This window comes from Pezoporus flaviventris, unplaced genomic scaffold, assembly GCF_033815535.1.
Source record: "Pezoporus flaviventris isolate CSIRO_AGI_PZ_B2104156 unplaced genomic scaffold, CSIRO_AGI_Pfla_v1 ptg000031l, whole genome shotgun sequence".
In the NCBI taxonomy this organism is placed as follows: Eukaryota; Metazoa; Chordata; class Aves; order Psittaciformes; family Psittacidae; genus Pezoporus; species Pezoporus flaviventris.
The window spans coordinates 3,422,527-3,443,625 of NW_026892579.1; the positions used below are offsets into that span (position 1 = coordinate 3,422,527).

At 42.0% G+C, this 21,099-nt stretch overlaps 1 protein-coding gene across 3 annotated transcripts in view; it reads left to right on the forward strand.

Moving 5' to 3' along the window:
* Nucleotides 1-1,664: 1,664 nt before the first annotated feature.
* The window catches only part of MCM9 (minichromosome maintenance 9 homologous recombination repair factor), a 45,540-nt gene continuing 26,105 nt past the window's right edge, over nucleotides 1,665-21,099 (forward strand). For all 3 annotated transcript variants that reach the window (XM_061460033.1, XM_061460035.1, XM_061460034.1), the window contains exons 1-6: nucleotides 1,665-2,001; nucleotides 6,111-6,427; nucleotides 8,479-8,560; nucleotides 9,490-9,690; nucleotides 12,181-12,306; nucleotides 13,607-13,726. In XM_061460033.1, the coding sequence (XP_061316017.1) occupies nucleotides 1,689-2,001; nucleotides 6,111-6,427; nucleotides 8,479-8,560; nucleotides 9,490-9,690; nucleotides 12,181-12,306; nucleotides 13,607-13,726 (1,159 nt within the window). In that variant the 5' untranslated portion in view covers nucleotides 1,665-1,688. The remainder of the gene's footprint in view (nucleotides 2,002-6,110; nucleotides 6,428-8,478; nucleotides 8,561-9,489; nucleotides 9,691-12,180; nucleotides 12,307-13,606; nucleotides 13,727-21,099) is intronic.

The following is a 21,099-nucleotide window of genomic DNA, read 5'->3' on the forward strand; positions in this document are numbered from 1 at the left end:
CCTGGAACTCAATTTTGAAACAGAATTAATTATTTAAAAGATAAAAATATTTCACATAGTTAAGGCACATCACTGGGTTGTAATACATGCTCAGAGAAAACATACAGATATGAAACTATTCAAAACAACACCACTGTAAATTCCAGACAAAAGCGAAAGCCTCCAGCAAACCCTATTTTCTAGCTACATTAGAAATAAAAATTCCCAAACTCCCCAAGACTTTGCTGTGATCTACCCTCCTGGAGAAGACGGAACTGACTGCTTTGTTAGGCAGCTCGCTTTAAAGAGGCCAAATTTAGATTGAACGGGATCTGTAAATTGCGCAGCGGTTGGTTGCAGGAAGCATCAACAAATAGGAGCTTCGGGTACCTTGGGGCTACCCAGCTGCGCAACACCCGTCTTTCGCAACACCCGCAATCCTGCCGTATTGCACACGGGAGCAGGGTCCCTTTGTAACGGGGGAAGGAGACAGAGACGTTTCGGCAACAAACACCGTGCAGCACCGTTGAAACAAGAACCTTCTGTTCGCGAGCAGCAGATCACCCGAGACACCCCCGTCCCCACGGAGCACCCTACTCCACCCGCAGGGCTCCGCGCTGCTCGGCGGGCAGCCAAGTCCGCCGCCCTCCACCTACTCCCGGGCGTCCGGCCCTCCGCGGTAGCCCGGCGGCAGGGGCCGTCAAGGCACCGGAGGGAAGCGCCACCGCTACCCCACCGGGCCCGGCCCCGCATGCAGGCGGCTCCGCTGCCGCCCCTCCCTCCACTGCCCCGCTCGGGGACCGCCGGGCCCGGGCGTGAAGCGGCGCGTAGGGGGCGGGGACCGAGCCTCTTCTGCTGGGTGAGGAAGCTGCAGCGGGAGCCCGGCTGGAGGATCAGCAGCGTCCCGTGCTGCAGGTACTGAGCGAGAGCAGGACGGCCGCGGAGCCCTGCCTACGTCGGCCTGGAGTAGACTGGGCCGCCGATGCAGGCGCTTGGAGTGCCGCCGCATCCAGCGCTGCCCGGAGGCGGCCCGGGACGCGCCGGGGGCAGCGCTCAGCAGGCGGGCGGGCGGGCGGGCGGGAGAGGCAGCGCAATGTCGGCTCGGCCCCACCTCCCTCCCGCGCAGCGCGGGACATTGCCGTTCAAACCTTGCCGTGCTGGTGGCGGCTTGGGTGGGAGCGGGGGGCCTGGCTCCGCGCTGCAGAGCCCCACGCCTGCTACCGCTTGGGGACGGGTGGGGTAAGTCGCTGCAGTGCCCCCAGGCCCGCCTCCGTGCGAGGGGATGGCCGGGCGGTTGCACTTTCTGGCCTGAGGGCAGGGGAGACCCCGCCCGGTGCCGCCCTCCCCCGCGCGCCACGGCGGGCGAGCTTGCGGAGCGCGTCACCGCCGCCGGGACGGACTGACTGACTGATTGACGGGGTCAGGCGGCGGGGCGGCGAGGGTGACTGACAGGCGGCGGGAGGAGCTGATTGGCTGGCTGGGACAGACCGGGGCGGAGCGGCTGGTTGGCGGGAGCTGTCTGAGAGCGGCGGCGGCGGCTGTGGCGTGCGCCCGGCGGCCGGTGCGGTCCCGTCGCTCACCCGCCAGCAGGTCGTGAGCGGGCGGCAACGAGGGGCCCCGCGCTGGGCTTTTCCCGAGTGGGACAAACGCAAATTTCCCGTTCGGCTGTGCCCTCAGCACCGGTGCCCGCCGTGTCTCGCAGGCGCACCATGGTGCTGGGCGCGGATCAGGTGAACCTCGTCGGTCAGGTGTTCGAGTCCTACGTGCTGGAGCACCACAGGGACGACATCCTGGGCATCCTGAGGGAGGCCGACGATGAGGCGCACTACCCTGTGGTCGTTGACGCCTTGACGCTCTTTGAGACCAACATGGAGATCGGGGAGTATTTCAACGCCTTCCCCAGCGAGGTACTCACGGTTTTTGACAGCGCGCTGCGCCGGGCGGCCCTGGCAGCGCTGCAGGATGCTGCTGCCGGCTCTCCGCAGCTCAGCCTGAAGCAGAACCTCCACGCCAGGGTGTCCGGTGAGTGGCCGTGACTGCCGAATGTCCGTACGCCATAATAAAGTGTGGGGATGTCACGGGAAGGAGCAAGTTTCATTCAAGGCCAGGCAGGAGGGGGCTTTTAGCAGCCTGGTCTAGTGGAAGGTGTCCCTGCACGTGGCAGAGGGATCAAGAGCTAGATAACCTTAAGGTTCCAACCAAAACCGTTCTAGGAGTCTATGATTCTAATGCTTGTGGTTTGGTAGGGAATGCATAGTGTTTATTAAACAGAAAAGAACACGTGCAAACACACAAAGTTGTGCAGACCAACCTGGGAAAAGTCTGTGGCCAGCCCCAGTGGCATGTGTGCAATGGCTGGCATTGGATCAGTACTCATACCAAAGCCTATCCATGGCATAAGGACTCCTCAAATCAGTGGCTGGTCTCACACGATTCCTCTTCTAGCTAGAAGGTCTAAAGGAAAAAAAGCTTTAGTGAAAGATACGTAGTTCATGGACCTTCCTGCAGCTTGACTTCTTTACTGTGTCACTTGGTTCATAGTCCTTACTGGCTCCAGCCATCTCCCAGAAGAAGCAAAGTCTGAATTCTGAGTTGTCTTGTAACAATTCCATCTGAAATTGTCAAATTTTGCGCTTAACTAATTGTTCTAAAATTTCTTGTTACAAAATGGGAATGAACTGTAGAAACAATTGATCTTTATTAGAGGATTTTGTCCTTTTTTTTTCACTACAAGATGATATGCCGTTATTCTTTATTATTAGGAAGCCTTTAGTAGTTTTGAGGTATAGTAAGTGTGGGGTGCAGGTTCTGGGGTTAAAATGCCTGTTTTGCCTGTTGTAGGGTGGCACAGTGGTGGCACTGGTGACCTTACCAGTCACTTCTGGTCATAGCTATTTGAAGCAATAGTCTGCAAAACTAGGAGCTGGCAACTTCTGTTTCCTTCCTCTGCCCTGTGTTGGAGTGGTTAATGATCATTCAGTCTCTTGACAGCTTGAACTTGGATGAATCACAGTTGTTAAACAGGCCTGTGTTTCATCCAAGTAAATTTATTAAAAATATTGTCACAAAAACACATCAGAAATTTAATCAGCCTGCATCTCTCATAGTGCTACCTTCTCCAGGGTTTTAGGGAAAGACTTGCTACCAACTCATGTGTTAAGGAGCTTGTACAAAACAGCTGAATATGTGGTGTACAAGGATGGCTTCTTTGTTGTACTAGAAGTTGAAATGTTGGGCATCAACCTGTACCTACAAAAGTAGGAGTAGTGTTCTAGGATGCATTTTCATCATTCAGGCCTTCAGCATGAAAACAGGGTTATTTATATTCAAAGTATGATTAGTTCATAAGCTACCAGGAAGTATTAAAAAGGAGTACAAGAAGGGGAAGACAATCACTGCATGAGTAGTGGTGGCTTTAAGACATTCTTGCTCCTGTTATCAACCTGCTACTGGAGCTGACCGTTCCTCCCAGAGTGATGTTTTGTCTGAATATTCCCTAATCTACCTCAGGCAAAACTTGCCATGTTTGGTCAAATAGTTTTAAGAACTGATAAAAACAAGTCTGACTAGTGATTGATGAAAGAAGTTAATCAGCAGACTCACACATTACTCCACCACTAAACCAGAGGGAAACTGATAAAGAACAGAGGGTGGTTATCCTTGTGTAGTCCTGCTGGATCAAAGTGACATCTGTCCCTGTAGTTTGGTTTATGTTCCGTACCACTGGAAGGCCGGCTCCTGAAGAAGCAAAAGCAATAAGATGAATGATCTGTAGGCTTTTTTTTCTGCCAAGATTTTCCCATGCTACTGTTATCTTTTTAAGTGGATGTTGGGTTCTGATTACCTTCAGGATTCTCATCTTGGAGTGCCACTTCCCAATCCTATGTCCAACAGGAATGAGGAGAAGGTGATGCACTTTTCTCAGTGGGAGGAGCAGGCAACTACCTGGAATGGGGCTGAGGGTGTCTGCATGTCAGGCTTGGACTGAAGTGAGGAAGTGTTTTTTCTTGTGCTAGGTATAAGAGTGGATTCTGAGCATGCTCATGCCAATATGGACAGGGCGCCTGGGAGTTCAAGGAAGGATTTGGGGAGTTTGAATATGCAGTGATTAATAATGGATGATTTCCCCAGGTTTGCTGAAGAAAGTAAAAGATAAAGTTCTTTGCCTGAATTAGCATTGTAGAAATTTGACTGTATAATTTCTCCTTTTCTACAAATCTGTTAAAAGATTTTCCCTTACTCACCATTAGCCTGAGCACTGCTGTGTCTGTTACTGATGGCCAAGCGGCTTCTAATAGTTATTTGTTATTATTAATACAGTAGAGCTAATGCAAAGAGGGACATACTCAGTTAAAGAATTTGTCAAAGAGTCTGATATGACCGGAATGAAGGCTCTTTGTTTTCCACTCAGACGGTGGGCTCTTCAGTAGTCACAGAGATGATGTAACCTATGTCCTGACAACAGTGCTGCAGCTCTCTATTGTGAGATGTGTTGTATTTTGCAAAGGTTGTTGAGCTGCACCAATACTGAGCTAGGAAAAAAGATTTTTAATTTTATTTTATTTTTTTTTTTTTTTTAATACAAACCTGTGGGAGAAAAAGAATTTTCGGCAGGTTTGGTAAAATATGTCACCAGCTTTGTCACAATCAACCAGAAAAATCCGTTTGCAGTTCTACATAATACCTCATTTCTTTTCCAGAATATTTCATTCCTTTCTACTTTTCTGTTTCCCTTTTTTACTTTATTCTTTTACCTTTTAAAATTAGCTGAATATTTTAAAATATTTTCTTTAAACAAAAGCAGAAGTTCAAACAATTGGCTTAAAAGAATCAAAATGAAATGTTTCAGCATGCCTGAAATCATATAGAAATAGAAGCATAGAATGGTTTGGGTTTGAAAGGACCTTAAGATCATCTAATTCCAACCTCCCTGCCCTGAGCAGGGACACCTCACACGAAATCATGTCACCCAAGGCTCTGTCTAGCCTGGCCTTGAACACTGCCAGGGATGGAGCATTCACAACTTCTTTGGGCAGTCTGTGCCAGTGCCTCACCACCCTTATAAAACATTTGGTTTTGGAAACACCGAAATAATTACATGTTGTCCTTTTTTTAGCAGACAAGGCTACTGAGAAGATTTGACTTAAATGCACAAATAGTTTTGGTCCCATTAGAAACATTATTTTGGAAGTAAAGCTAAGAAATTATTTTAAGAGCAGGCAGTGTCTGCTTAAGTCAATAATCTTTAGTATCTTGTAGCTCATATACTAACTTATGAAGAGGCAATATTTTGATGCTGTCCTCAGGTGTGCATTTCAGAGATCATTTATTTTCATAAAGACTTTGTAGGCTGTTGAGGTGGATGAACCTTCCTGAGGATTTCAGTCGCTGTGGTGGCCACACAGGTGAATGCTGGAGTGGGATGGGTACACTATAGAGCTGACTGCTGGGGTGGAATTAAAGGAGAGCAAGTGGAAAGTGTTCTGTCGCTGTTCATTTGATCGTAAAGTGAATTTGCTTTTGTTGCATTCGTAGCCTCTTTATATTCTTTTTATGCCATCTTCCTTGTGCTTGAGGTTTACTGGTATGCAGGGTCCCTTCCAACCCAAACCATTCTATGATTTAAGGTCAGATGCTCACAGACTAGGAACTTTAGATTTGCCTAGACCTGAGAATTCACATAAAATGAAGAGTTACACTTGTTTAACTGCGGGAATAACACTGAACCACAATTAAGTACCATAACCGAAATGTTGCAATCCAGATAAACCAGTTGCAGAATAAATGGTATTTGTCTAAATATCATTTAAATTAATTAATAGATCTAAGAACATCAGTATCTCTTTCCATGACTGGAAACTCTTTGTGACTATTCAGCCCTTGGCAAGAGTAGGAGAGTAAAATAGCAACAATTTCTCTTAGTGCTCAGTGCCTGATGATTTTCACTAACTGAGGCCAGTGAATCAGATTTATTTTACAACAGATGAATTGTTGAATCACATTTGTGAAACAGCAATAACAATGTCTACTGTTAATATGTCTGGCATTTTTTCTAGTCTTTCTGTTTAACTGCATTATAACTCCATGTTTTATAAGCATAGCCTTATGGTGCACTTACTTTTATTTAACAGGTTTGCCTGTTTGCCCAGAGCTGACTCGAGAGCACATTCCTAAAGCCAGGGATGTGGGTCACTTTTTGTCTGTTACTGGGACTGTCATACGTACCAGTTTGGTGAAAGTTTTGGAGTTTGAACGGAGTTATATCTGCAATAAGTGCAAGCATGTGTTTGCTGTCAAGGCTGACTTTGAGCAGTACTACACATTCTGTCGTCCATCAGCCTGTCTGAATGAAGAAGGCTGCAACTCAACCAAGTTCACCTGTCTCTCTGGAACAACCTCTTCTCCTGCTTGCTGCAGAGACTATCAAGAAATCAAAATTCAGGAGCAGGTAAAAAAAAAAAAAGGGGGGGGGGGGGGAAGAGGAGGATATTAAGGTATAGGTGTGCCAAGTACAAAGAGAATTAACTCAGGGAGGCATTTGAGGGCTCATTATTTTAGTGATACTGTTGGTGCTTATGTCAGAATTAAATTTATCCCATTTCCACTGGAAAGTTTTACATGCTAAGAGAAGCAGAAAAATTTTACAGGTTCTGTTGCTGTTTAAAACAAATGCCTGAGAAAACCGAGAGAAGCCAGATAGCCTGCTGGTCAGAGATCTCCAGTCAGAGTTAAAAATGTTAACTAGACTTGCATTATTAGGTAACTCCATTAAATACTGTATGAAACACCCAGGGTCAGTGCTTAGATGAAATTTCCATGTCAAATCCTTACAACACCAAGTGTGCATTGTTTCTCTAAGTGTTTATAGTATACGATGCTGATGTTCAATGCTGCTTTTAAGGACTAAAGCTGGCCCAGTGGTAGCCAAGTCCAGCTGTGGTGCAGTGTGGTCAGTACATGGTATCTGCAAATGTCTGTTCCCTTCAGCCAGTACTGAGTTCAACAATTATTGAATATGTGAACCTTACAGAATTTGCATTCATTTTTCTGAAGGTAGCCCTGGGTGAAAGTACAGCTAAGCTGGAGGAGAAAGAAACAATTGGGCCTCTTCTTACAGTAGTGCATAAGTGAGATAAAACTGGCACATGAAAATCTACACTGTATGAATATTGAGAATAAGCAGGCTATATTGCAGGCAACGTTTCTGGTTTTAATGCGCTCAGTATCTCTTTCATAAACCTTTTCTAAGATATTTTCAGTTGTTTCAGGGTTTTAGTTTTATAGATTAAGAGGATAGTGTTGCCAATCTACATGCAATGTATGTATGAGAACAGAAATGTATGAAATTCGAAATGAAGCTCTTAAAAGTTCAGAATAGCAAAAAAATAAGGGAATAAAACTCTTTCTAGTAAACAAGCCCCATGTTACATGTTCATATAATGATTTTTTCTGACATATGGTTTCTAGACCATTTCTTTTTTGGTTTTCTGTGTGACACACAGATCTCTATGATGGGAAGGATTTTCAGCAGCATGGGCTTATTAAGCACAGTAAAGTTAAACCTGGAATGAATTTCACTTGTGCCTCCTGTTGAGCTCTGCAAGTACCTGTGTATATGCCACCAGTACTGACAATGATGTGAACTATTTGTGGCCATTTAGATAATATACAAGGGGAAAATTAACCTTCCTAGGCCCTAGGGAGTGAATAAATCTAGAATTCTAGCATGTATGACCATGTGCTGCAGCATGAAAAGGTACTTCTTATTGTTGTAATTGTGCAGTGAATACTGTAAAAACTATTGCAGCCTTTAAGTGTAAATGGAAAGATTGCTAGCTGGAAATAGATGGTGACAAGACTGTATAGATTTTGCCCCGGAGAAAAGAAAGAGAATTACAGGTCTTACTGGCACATTTGTCAATACACGTTTTTCTGGTTGTGTGTGATTTTCCTTTTCTGTTGTTGATTTAATCCTTGACACCCAGGTGTAAAGTTACATCTCAGGCTGTCAAATTATGGTTAAGCACCAGAAAGATACATAGAATAATCTTTCAGTATATACTTCAGTGAAAGGTTATTCTAACCCATGGATGTGCTTCAGCACCCAAAGTAAACTTTGCATATTGAACAGGTACCTAAAACTATCTCAAATTATTAAAAAAAAACCAAACCAAACCAACCCCCCACCTCTTTCAGATGAGTTTGTTTAGTGAGCTTTCTTCAGCAAGATATTGAAATAACACAGCACCTCCCAGGTTTAAGCACCTTCAGCTAATTTAATACCCAATCCTGTTCTCATTAACGTAAGCGTTAAGCTTCTGTCAGTAAGTTCATGGCAGCAGTGGCATGTATACTGTGCATACTGTGTAAATTTTCTGAGAAAAAAATGGGGCCTGACCTCAGTTTCAGGAAAGGAACGTAGGTCCTGAAGCCAGAGCAGCTATAAATGGCTTTTGAAAGGTGCTGTTTTTAAAAAGTGCTTTTCCTTCCATTTCCTAGGTTCAAAGACTGTCTGTTGGAAGCATCCCTCGTTGCATGGTGGTTGTTCTAGAAGATGACCTAGTGGACAGTTGCAAATCTGGTGAGGATACAGCATGTATCTCATATGTTTGTACTATACACATTTTTATTTTTATGTTTGAGGTGAATCTTTGCCAAGTAGGCTGTCAGTGCTGAGGGCTTCTTGAGTGAGCTATGTTCATTTCTCACATTGCTATTTCAGCTTGGATGTTAGCATGGCAGTTGAATAGTACTACAGAAAGTGTCATACATACCCATGTTACATCTTGACTGTTTGACAGACCAGTTTCAGTAAGTAATGTGTTGTGCCATACAGAAAGTATATTAAATCTTGTTAGTGTGGAAACACCAAACCTCTTGAGGAGATTGGTCCATATTGTCACACAGCATGTGGTGTGTCTCTGTAGGCTGGAGAGCTAGGTAACCTGACCTCCTATCTAAGGAGTGCTGCAGGTGGAGAAAGCTACTTGGCATTCAAAAAGGAAGCTAATTGTCAGGAGGATGTATGAAGAAGTGACAAAAACCTCTCAGATAGGCACATCCTCAGAAGAAATTAATTTCTGGTTGTGCTTTCTCAGAAGAACACTGTAGCCAGAATGTTAATGAGTGATTCTGGAATTCATTACTGAAGTTACCAGAAGTCAAGTAAATTTTGATTAAAATTTTTTATAATAAATCTAATTGAAAGAAGAGCTTCTACAGTTTACCATGAATTCCTCTTTTCTAAAAGAGGAAACAAGCAGAGCTATACCTTTAAGTATTCACCTCCCTTAAACAGAAGTAAAAACACATAGCAGCTTCCTGCTGTAGACACAAGCAAGCTGCTTAATGTTTTAGACTTGCAGTAACTGCAGGTTTGCTTTTTCTTGATCTTTTTAACCTTATTAACTGTAACAAGAGGATCTCAATTGCATTGCTGTGCACTGCAGCTCATACATCTATGTACCTCAAGTCAGGTGTTATTTTACTAATTTCTGTTGTTACTTCCAGGAGATGACATCACAGTGTATGGAGTGGTAATGCAGAGGTGGAAACCTTTCCATGAGGGTGCACGCTGTGACTTGGAGCTTGTTTTGAAAGCCAACTATGTTAAAGTAAACAATGAGCAGCTGGCAGGGGTTGTAATAGATGAAGAAGTCCGCAAGGAATTTGAAGACTTCTGGGAAAGGCATAGGAATGATCCCTTAGCAGGTTAGTAGGTGAAAGCCTTTAAGTAGGACACATGATCAGATAGAGATTAAATCAAGAGTGAAAATACAGAAACTAAACTCATTTTTCCCCCATTATTGTATCCCACAACTCATTCATCCGGTAATATATTTTTCCCAGTATGGGAATATGGGAATATGAAATTCTTACTGGAAAAAAAATACCAAACATACTGCATTGATCTTCCATCTTTTGAGACTTCTAGTCAGGTGTTTTGTGAAACATTTATTAACAAGAAATGAGAAATAATATATTGATCAGGGAAAAAAAAGAAAAGCATTTTTTAATCAAGAAAGAAGCAGCATGCCTTTTAGAAGAAATAGCGTGGACTGGATCTGCTTTTAGTCAGACTAATCTGACTGGGTCTGCTGTTGACTCTGGGGCAAGACATCTGACTCACTGTCTCTGCATCACAAATTAAGCGGTGAATCTTCACCAGAGAGCTTAGTATATCTCATCTTTAACCTAACTCTTGGATGCCTAAACCTTTGACTTAGGTGCTGCAGAGCCTTCTATCAAATATGGCGTCTTCCAATTCACAATGGCTTCCAGAACATCCAGAGTGTTTAGTGTGCCGGTTCCTAAACTTACCATGGTCTGCAGTTAAACACCTGAGAGTTAGTATGAGTTGTGCCTGGAACTCTGTCCCTCTCCATAATCTTGAGTGCTTCCTCCTGAACAGCATGGAAGTTTGATGGATTTCTGCCACTAACCTGTCTCAGGCTAACACTGTCTTTTAAAACCCTGAAAAGGGCTCAGTCTTCCTTCCTAAAAGACAAACAGGAGGAAAAGTAGGTGAGAATGTTCCCCATGTCAGCTTAAAAATTAGTACACTCACATAAGAAATTGGAGATCGTGTCAATGACAAAGATTCTTTCCTGGAAATGCAGTTTAATTTCCTGGAAAGCAATTTAATTGCTAGCTTCCTGCTGTTTGGAACAAGAACATTTCTTCTTCCTGCTGTTTGGAATGAGAACATTTCTTATCACCATGGATAGAACTGTTCAGAAAGTAGTTCAGGATCCTCTTTGAAGGTCCTATTTAATCTTCAGTTCTCAGGACAATTTTTGGAAGCCTGGAGGGAGCAATGTGGGTTTAGGCAATATTACCCATTCAGAATAAAAAAAATAATATGAGGTGGCTACCAGAAAACTGAGGTGGAAATTGGAAAGACCCTGGCTGCCCAAGATGTCTGTTTCAGGCTGTTTGTCTGAATTAATGTTGAAACTGAGGGCAAGATCAAATTTGACTAAGGAGTTAAGGTATAGGCCATTTCACAACAGGATGTGTGTACATTTACTGTTTTTCAAGAGATAATAGTAGCTACTACTGCATTTTGTGTCAATCAGTTCATGATGCTGTGTATTCGATGTCCTGAAAAAGACTTCTACGGCAGGCCTCTGAGAGTACTTATGCAAGTGACTATTTTTCCTGCATACTATCTAGGAAGAAGCAGATAAGCTGCTCAGCAATCACAAGGCAAATGAATCTGAAGTAAAACAGAGGCAACTGGGGAGTTAAATCTCAAGTTACACTGTTGCTGAGTGAAGTTTTTTAAATCTCATTTTTGGACAAAGATGTTAATTCCTTCAGAATGTCTCCACAATAAATACATACGCCTCGAGTCATCTTTTAGGTGCCTACATATTTTGCCAGTACCATGTACGTGCATCTAAATTTAAAACATGAAGTTAACAACTCAAAAGTGGTCACTCTGTTTATTCCCTAGCAATGGGAGTTATGTATAGCATTGAATCTGTGATTCCTTACCGTGCTGCTAGTGTCAAAATCTCAAAGGACAGAACTAATTCTGTCACAGACCTTCTAAGTCAACATCATTATGGTAGAAGACTGAAATATTGTGTTGCTGGGAAGAGACACAGAAGGGTGGGAAAAAGGAACATTTGACACAGAAGAGACAAAGAAGGAAATTCAAGATGATGAGAAAATGAGCTATGCTATGGGTGTACAGGTTTAGGGCAAAGCTCTTCAAGTGTTAGAAGGTTTTTTAGTTTTCTTGAATGCACCAATACACTGGTATTCAAGGAGATATTTTGAAGTCTGGAAGATTTTGTTTTATTCTTTATAGACCCTACACTTGATCTGTGAAACAAAAGAATTTGCATGATGGCATTTTGTTAGTGCCTTTCCTCATGATGTCGAGACCATAGATTCCTTAAACTGTGATAGGATTGGCTTTGCTGCTTGTGACTGTGGAAGACTTAGCTCTGATATAATGAAGGAAGTTTGGATCAAACAACTGCTTTGGGTCCAGTTTCAAAAAAAAAAACCAAAACCCCAAAATCTCCTCCCTGCCCTGTTGCTCTTGTTCAGGAAGCAGGAAGCAGACCCAAATTATTTCTGAGTGTACACAGAACTGTGGACATAGGGCAGTTATTTGATCGTGTACATAGGAGAAACCGAATTTTACTCGTGGGGCAGTGCTGAGTGCCATTTTTTGTTCTGTTTTAGGGAGAAATGAAATTTTGGCTAGCTTGTGTCCTCAAGTTTTTGGATTGTACCTGGTGAAGTTGGCTGTAGCCATGGTGCTTGCTGGTGGTGTGCAGAGGGCTGATGCTACCGGAACTCGAATCAGAGGTTAGTATTGTTTCCAATAGTATCATATCTTTTCTAACAGTTGTTTCCATCACTGCCTTCTCTCACATGCCTCCCCCCTCCAAAATCAAACCAGTGGGGTTTGTAGCATGATCATCCCATTTACTTGAGTGAGAGCAATTTTTGATTAATGCTGAGTATTATTCCAGAATTTCAGAGAAATCAAGTGGGTGTCTAGACTTCCTCTTTTTATTTTAATTTTTCCCAACTAAAAGTAGGCATTCAGGTTTCCATTAAGTAGAATATTAAAGGCAGTTGTTTTAGATAAAACAGAAACTCACTTTTTATTGTGTAAGTAACGTTTTGAAATGATTTCTAGTAGAATATTCCCGGCAGTATTTGGCACCGAAGGATAGAATATTAATGTTTCCTTAATGTGGCTCACTATACTATATTGAAAGGAAAAATTAAAGGATTCATTTTACTTCCTAATGCCAGACTCTTCCATCTGTGATTGTCAGCACATCTCACTTAGCTCTGTTATTCTATGTTATCTGCCTGCTGATTCTCCTTCTGTTGTTATTAGATCGCAAATATGCCATGTGCCAGGTGGTATGCAGGTTGTAATCAATGTAGGTCATAATGATTCTGAAACAGTATGTCAGTATATACAGATACAGGATTTTCTGAATGCTCCAGCAGCTAAGTAAAGTTATAGACTTTATGTCTGAATTGAAGTTGTATTAATATTTTGTGGAAGACAGTGAAATCATTGTAGAGCACTTCAGTGAGTTTGTTGTAGCCAAATTACTCACTTCTGTAATTTCATTGTTTTGAAATTATTGAGTTGTGTAACCATTGGCAGTGTAACAGAATTAGTTAAGAAAAACAACCTGCTGGTTTTATTAGTCCTTTTTGCAATAATTCAAGTAACTGAATAGTGGAAGGATAACTAAAACCTGCTATCCTTTTGTTTCATGTTGAAGAGTAAGTTGAGCCTGAGAAATATGTACTCTAACATGTAAGAACTGACATTACAGATGTACATCAAATTCCTGCTGCTACTTTTAAAATATTTCATTGTAAAGATTTGGTTTGGATGCAGCAATATGACTACATCCTTTTATTAAACAATATATTTATCACACCAAATAAATAGTGCAGTCTTAAACAGGATTTTATATATATAAAATATGTGATTATTATAATATGTATATTGTAATGCATATGTAGTGCTAAACTTTAGGTGAACAATGAAAAGTATTATGTGATTCTGAGCATTCTGTGTATATCTTTCTCTGTATATGAACTGTCTACTCCTACATCAACATTTTCCCCCAAGGTGAATCGCATCTTCTGTTGGTTGGAGACCCAGGTACAGGGAAATCTCAGTTTCTCAAGTATGCAGTAAAGATCACACCACGCTCTGTGCTTACTGCAGGAATTGGATCTACAAGTGCAGGTATGTGCCTCTTCAGCTGGAGCGTTTTTTTCACACGAGTATGTTTATACAGCGGCCTTCTAAATATATGAACATATGTGCTCAGGTTGTATGAACACAGCTGAAGCAACAAATTGGTGTGGAGGCATATGAAGCCTGATAGGATTCTATGCAGAAGGACAGTCCTGCCCCTTCTTCTGTATCAGTAGAGCAGTGTGATGAGCTTCTAATAGGGAACCTTAAAAGCCTCATCCAGAGGTACCTCACACTGCTTTGCCAGCAGAGGATGATCTGGACCTGTATTTTTAGTGTTCTTCACAGTTATGACAAATACGACATCTTTCCAGAGCTCATACTGTGATGGGCTAGCATCATTTGGTTTCTCCTGAACAGATACTTTGCTTTCTTCTGTTACATGTTCTGGTCAGGTGCCAGTTTGATTTCTGCTCACTTTCTGGAAATTCACTCCCATGCTGAGGAATTATTTCTGGCTTATAAAGGTGGTTTCAGGATGGTTTCAGAGAGCAAGCTTTCTGTTTGTTTGTTTGTTTAATGTAGGCATGGCCCAGCTGGCTCTGAATACCAGGTATCTTTACAAACTCTTCTGGGGACAATGTGCAAGCTGTCCCTAGACTACACCTGCAAATGACTTTATTTGGGCAAATGACTATATTACTAGTACATTCAAAATCACAAACTAATTAGGGACAGACTCCAGTGTCTCAGCTAGCATGTGTACCTTGAATGTTTCTCGCATAGCGAGTGCTGCTTTTCATTTTATGTCTGGGAAGCAGCATTATTTGTACGTGGGAACAGCAGAGGATAAATCCTTCCTAGTTCTGTAGCTATGTGTACATGTGTGTAACTGGGTCTTTTGTAGCTGCAGAATTGGAACGTGATGTTGAACATGTACCCTTATGTGCAGGTAACTTGTTAAAAAACAAGTTTGATTTTCCATTCAAACTGTTGACAAATAGGTCTGGAGGGAAGCCAAAGAGAACATTTTGGCTCAACATAACCTTTCTGTTCTTTATAAGAACTGGATTATTTAAGTTTTGCTAGGGGACAGTTACCTGGAGTGAAATTCTGCCATGCATTTCAATGTAACTTTGCCCACTTTTGCCAGTAGTAACCTCCCTGTGTCAGCTGCTCTTGGCCTCTGATATTGCTGTTGTCTCCTTCACTTCATCTCCCTCCTGTGCTTCATTTTCCATGTGATGTGGTTTCCAGCTCAGCCGTGATAGCCATATTCAAAGACATTTCCCTTCCTGAAAACCAGTACTGCAGTTTACAAGCTTACTGGGTCTTCAGATCGTCTACATTTCACTTAAATATTCCTTACATTTAAAAGATCTTTTGCTTCCCTCTTTTCTCCCTTCCCTCCAGATCTGACAGCAGGTGCATCAAATTTCTGCCTTAAAATTCTTTAGGACCCTTATCACAAGTGAAACTTGAGTCTCTAGCAAGAAATCTTATTAACCCTAATTTAACTTCAGGGAGTCTTTCCATGGAACTTTTCCATTAGAACTGCTGGACTAAAGCATTAATTTCTAGCTGCCTGCTTGCTGCAGATAGCCTTACAAAGGACCAATAATCTGTTCTCTGGTTTGGAAAAACAGAACTTTACCTCCACTCCCTGGATAGCGTTCCTGAATTTCCTTATTTTATTAGGCTGCCTTTCTTGCAAACAGTAGAAATTTTCTGTTAGGAGTCCTCTGCAAGTTTAGGACTTCTATGATGATTTGTTCCTCCCACATCTCTTTAATGAAAGTTGGCAGCCCACATTCAACAACTTATTTGACCACTATAGGACTGTTTTGTAAATAGAAGATGGGGGAACCATCTGTCCCGTTGTCTGGTTCTGTCTACAGTGTTCAGTTATTTTAAAGGCCTGGTTCACTCTCCCCCACTAGTCTCTCAACTGAGAATCACAGGGAGTCATTTGAGTACACTGACTTTATAGAAGTTGGTAAGAGTTTTCCAGAAAGGTAGAGACTTAGTGAGGTTTAACAAAATCTTTCTGTGGATTCCCACCTTCCTCGTGAATTTAACTTGTTCTTAAGTGTTCTGCAGTCCCCAGAGCTATAGTGCTGCTTGTGCATATTTGGATGAGGTAATCACTAGTAAGAAAGTATTTAATCCACCCCCAGAGCTTGAGATCTGCAGTGATCAGTTGAGTGGTGTGTTTGACTCCGTAAGGATGGGAACCAACACATGCGTGCTGCCGACACTTGTGGACATCTGGGCCAGAGTCATTCTGCTGCTTGCTGGTGCACGTTTGGCTGTTCACATTTCTGCAAAGTTGTGCTTGGTGCTGTGTGCCTCTACAGATGGATGCTTAATGCTGCTTAAAGAATTTTCTGAACTGCATTTACAACAGCTTGTCTAAAAATCTGGGAGAGGATCAGCTGTTTCTCCAGTTCTGTGCAATATGCCTTCCTGAGGTGTATGAAATGCAGCCTTCTGGCCCCTCCATAGAGAGCCTCTATTACAGAGTCTTGAGGGTACTGCCTTTTGCTGACATTTTGCAATGTGTAAGGTTGTCGGTATCATGCCAACAGCACTTTGCTACTATGTTTTTTTTTCTTGTTTCATTGAAGGCAACTAGCTCAAGGGGAAAGGGACATTTTTCACGATAAACCTTTCCCTGCTAAGCAGGCTTCAGGTGCTAACAGTTACCTCTCTTCTGATCCATTAGAAACCGAAGTGGCTGATGTGAGCCATCCAGCCATGAATATCAATAGAGTACATGGTGTCAGTATCCTGAGGTACTCAAGACACTGAAACTAGAGACCTTTTTCTCTGTTTGTAGATTCCTCAAACTGTCCCTGGGCATTCCCTAGTCCATACAGGCCAAGGCGATGCCAGGGAACAGTTTTCCACCGTGGATCCATACTCTTGCCCTGATAAAATTATTAGTAGAGATACAGCCTTTAGCCCATTCTTCTTGCATCTTCACTTCTACCACATTCTTACTTCATATATAATTATGATTGTTTAGGGAAAAAAGTATTTGCTATCAGCATGTACCTTGAAAATAGTTTTCTGAGAGCATGACTTCGTTGGCTGTTCCTTAAACAGCTGGGCCTCAAGTTGAAGATGCCTTAACTCTGTAGAAACTGTGTTAGACTCCTTAAAGGAATGAATTTTGAAGCTGTGATCAAACCTCTTCAGAGATACATCTGTAACAATGTCTTGTCTCTTGTAGATACTCGAGTTCTCCCTCAATTTCCTCTCAGTAATGCTGCTCCAAGATGGCTTTGTCCTGACACGTAGCTTACCGTAACTACCTGCATGCAACAGATTATATAGTCAAGTAGGTATCTATCTTTGGAAATATTGCTCTGTTCTTTCATCTATATTTGAAGATAGTTAGGATGGACAAGGAATTCTGCAGGAGCATAATCTTTGCAATGTTGATTGGAGGTCTCAGGTCTTGCGCACATGTGGCAAAATACATCCAGGCAGGCCTTCATCAGACTTTTTTATCCTGCTGCTGAAATGGCAGGCATTTCAAGCAGTTGATTTCTTGGATAGATATCACATGTCTTCAGAATTCCTTTTACCATATCATAAAGCCCCTGCTTCTTCCCAGGTCATCTCAGTGCAGGTCTGCCAAACCTTTCTAGTGAGATAGGACAAAAAGGAGAACCCCCTTATGCTGAAAATTAGGCCTCTTCATCTCATGGTCCAGGAGTGTTAAAAATGTTCCTGACATTTCAGCCAGTTCATAGTGCTGCTAACACATAGCTGTCATCTCTTATATCTGTTATAGCCCTTCTGCAGCAAACACACCTCCTTCCTCCGATTTTCTGTCTTCAGGAAACCCAGTCACATCCCTCAAGCCACAGACAATGAGTACGCAGCCATGCCTCCAAATTAGCATAAACAGAAGTTGGAAATGTTGAGGTGTATCCTCACTCCATCCCCTCCTGAGGGCCTCTTTCCTTTTGAAATTCCAGATAGAAACCTGGGGTTTGCCTTTAACAAAGCCTCCCTAGCGACTTCAGCTCTAATATCACACACTGCAAAACCAGCTCTTAAGAAGCAGAACTTTAACTGGAAACATAAACACAATGGGATGGCCTAGTATGAAGACTCCCACATACACTGCCAGCCCTTACATACAGTTGTCAGTTTTGTTGCATCTTCCCTGTTGGCACCGAGTAGAGCTCCCCAGCTAGCAACAACAGCCACAATTAACCCATCATCTCTGGACCAATATTCTGTGGCTCTCACAAAAATGAGAGAATCTGCAGGCTTGCAGATCATTTTCAGATGGCAGTGGCCACTCTTTTTCTAGCTGCAAGTGGCCAGCCTCCAACCTGAGCCGACTTCCAGAAAATCAGCAGTTGAGTCCCTACAAAGAAAATAACACTGTCAGATCATCAGATTTCTTTGTGACTTTGTCACTCAGATCTCGGGAATACACATAGCCTGCTGAGCTAGAAACTCATATACGGTGGTTATTGTGGAAAAGTTGAGTTGCTGCAGCCTTGAAGATTGGTGGCAAAGATTGGCTTGTTCAGTGCATTTTTGTAGAGCCACTGAAAAGGTTAAATTTCGCCAGCCTCCATTACGATGGCGCTTCAGCCTTTTTAGTTCCTTCAGACTCATAGTAATTCAAACCAAAGGTGATGCATGAACAAATCACAATGACTGTAGAAGGGACAAATTTGTTTTCAAGCTAGATATACAAAATCCCACCTGTGTTTTTCATCCATAAATGTTACCTTGACCAATCTGTCCACTTCTTTATACAATAACCTGAAAAGTGTTACGACAATCTTCTCCTGGAACTGAGTCTATCATCTGATGTAAAAATACAGTGAGATGCATCATCAGTCCTGCCAGTAGGAGTTGTAGCACTCCCCTGTGTCTCGGTGGTCTCTGCAAGTGAAGGTTCGTGGGAAGGTGAACTCATCTTTGAAACTGTAATACTGTGCTGTCTGCACCAGCTGCCACTATGTCATATGTACAGTCTCCCATTTCAAAACTTTCAAGACATCAGGGACAAGTCTCTACAGAGATGCCTTATATGCACTGTATCTTTTAATACCACTAAGTCTGTGCTGTGATGTTGCCTGCTGATCAGACCTGAAGCCTCTGGAGTACTAGAATTTGATTTCTCTAATTCCATGTCTTGGAATGTGATTTTGCCAGGAAATGTGATATTCAGAAGACACCATGTAGGGCCTGCTAAGATCTGTACATATGCGTATAAGACTGAGAGGCATCCAGTCTTTCAAAAAGCAAAGACAGACCATTTCTGTTGCAAAGATCATGAGGTGCTCTCCTGAGGTACAGGTGTCCTCCAGTTTCACCAAGCACAGCAGGGTGATTCTCTTCCCTGTAATTAGTGGGCCAACTGTATCTAGGATGTGTTAGCGTTAACAGGTGATGTGGTGCCGAATGCTACTGCAGCCTCATGCACAGGTGATTCTTCTTCCTTCTAAACAGAAGAACAGATCTTCACTTTCTGATTAACTGGTTTGCTGGGTGACAGTTTTGCCGACTGTATTTTGTAGTTGATTCTACAATAGCAGTAATAGCAGTAATGGAAGCAGTTTACTTTCATCACTTTGTGGCATATGCTTTTAAGAAACCTTCATGCATGAATTCTGGTTACAGCTTGCACTTGCTTCATGTTTTCATTTGAATCTTCAATAGGTGCAAGGGTTTGAAATACTACTACAATAGCCTTAGCTCAAGGCACACTTCATTAGCCTGCCAAACTTTAGGCAGATAACCAAGTTATTTACATGCTTATATTTAAGAGATATCTTAGATTTACAAGTAGAACAATAAAGTGCATGAAAAATCTCAAAAATGTCACTTTACACCTTAAAGTTGCAATATAACTGAAAATCAAAAGATCTTTCTTAAAAGTCCACATAATTTTAACCCTCAAGTGAAGCAACTGCTGTTTTGCTGGACCAGTTGTGTTGTTATACAGATATTGGAGTGTTAATATTTCTGAATTGCTAATCATCACTTTAAACAATTAGAAAGATTTGTAAGAGCACACATTAGAACTAAGGTTCCAAATATTAATGGGTTTCATTCAGTCAGCTACCATAGGTACTACTGGGTTTCCAAAGAAGAAACAAAACATATGCAAGTACATGTATATTCAGATCAGGTCATTCCTTTCCAATTTAAAAAATATACATGTTAGAAATGAAGACAATTTCACTAATGACATGGAAAGACAGAAGTGCTAACTGCTTGGAATGTCTTCATTCCTATTACAGAAGGCAAAAAGGGCTCTGTTCACAGCTATACTGTTAGTCATATGAAATCTCCCTCATTTTTTTTAAGGGTCTGGAACCTCCAAGGGTTCACAGTTTGGGTGGCTACTAGTAACTAGCAGAACTATATTCCTGTATCTGACATGACAGATCACAATTTTAAATGCACAGTCACAGTAAATGCATGAGGCTAAGGAGGACTGGAATGAATAAATTCTTAGTGTCATAATTATGTCTGAAGTCTTTACAATTTACTGCTTAGCTCATTTTATCTTCAAGGATGCCTCAGGTACTAGGGTGTCTCTGCAAGAACTTCAGGGCAGGCAACGTAATCTAGAGTGTGTCATGCCTGCCACAACAGAGTTTGCATTTTGATTTTTACCAATGCATAGGATTGCCTTAGAGGGTAGAGAAAAAACAGAAAAGCATTAAATTTCAGATGTTTCAAAAAAACAGAAAGCAAGCATCTAACTTCCTTATTACTGAAAAAAAACTACAGGAATAAAGCACACCTGAAAATAAATTTACCAATCTGCAGTCACACACAATCTTACATAAGAGCTTTTTTTTTTTTTCTCCATTTGTGCTACTCCTTTATGCTGCTTCAATTTTCCAGTAATTGCTTGAACCCTTTCACCAAATGGTGTATGGTATTAGGGTGGCTGAAAAGGGTTCTTTCCTGAGATACTTGCCCAAATCCACGTGAAACACTGTCCTTAATGAACCACAGTTTGACTAAGCAGCAGCAGGATATATCCAAGATAGCAGATGGTAAATCTCAACTTGCATTCTTTAAGTAACAAGTATGTGCCTTGAAAGGAGAAGAAGCTTGCACCTAAAATTACACTGTGTGTCTGCTTTCACAGCAAAAGGACATTTTTGGATTTTTTTAAATGAGATACTTCTTTCTTTGAACTCCATCTAATGACAGTTTTGTTCTTAAGCTGCTATTAAACAGCACTTTATATTTGGCAATCTGTGTATCAGAGCTGAGGACATAGCATTATTCCTTCATTTTGCCTGAATGCTTTAACTTTCAGGGTGTTTTTAGCCTTTAACAGTGCTTACAAAGTAAAGGGGGAGGGGGGACAATATGTATACTTTAATCAAGTTTAGCTTAGACCACATAGAATAACACATTAG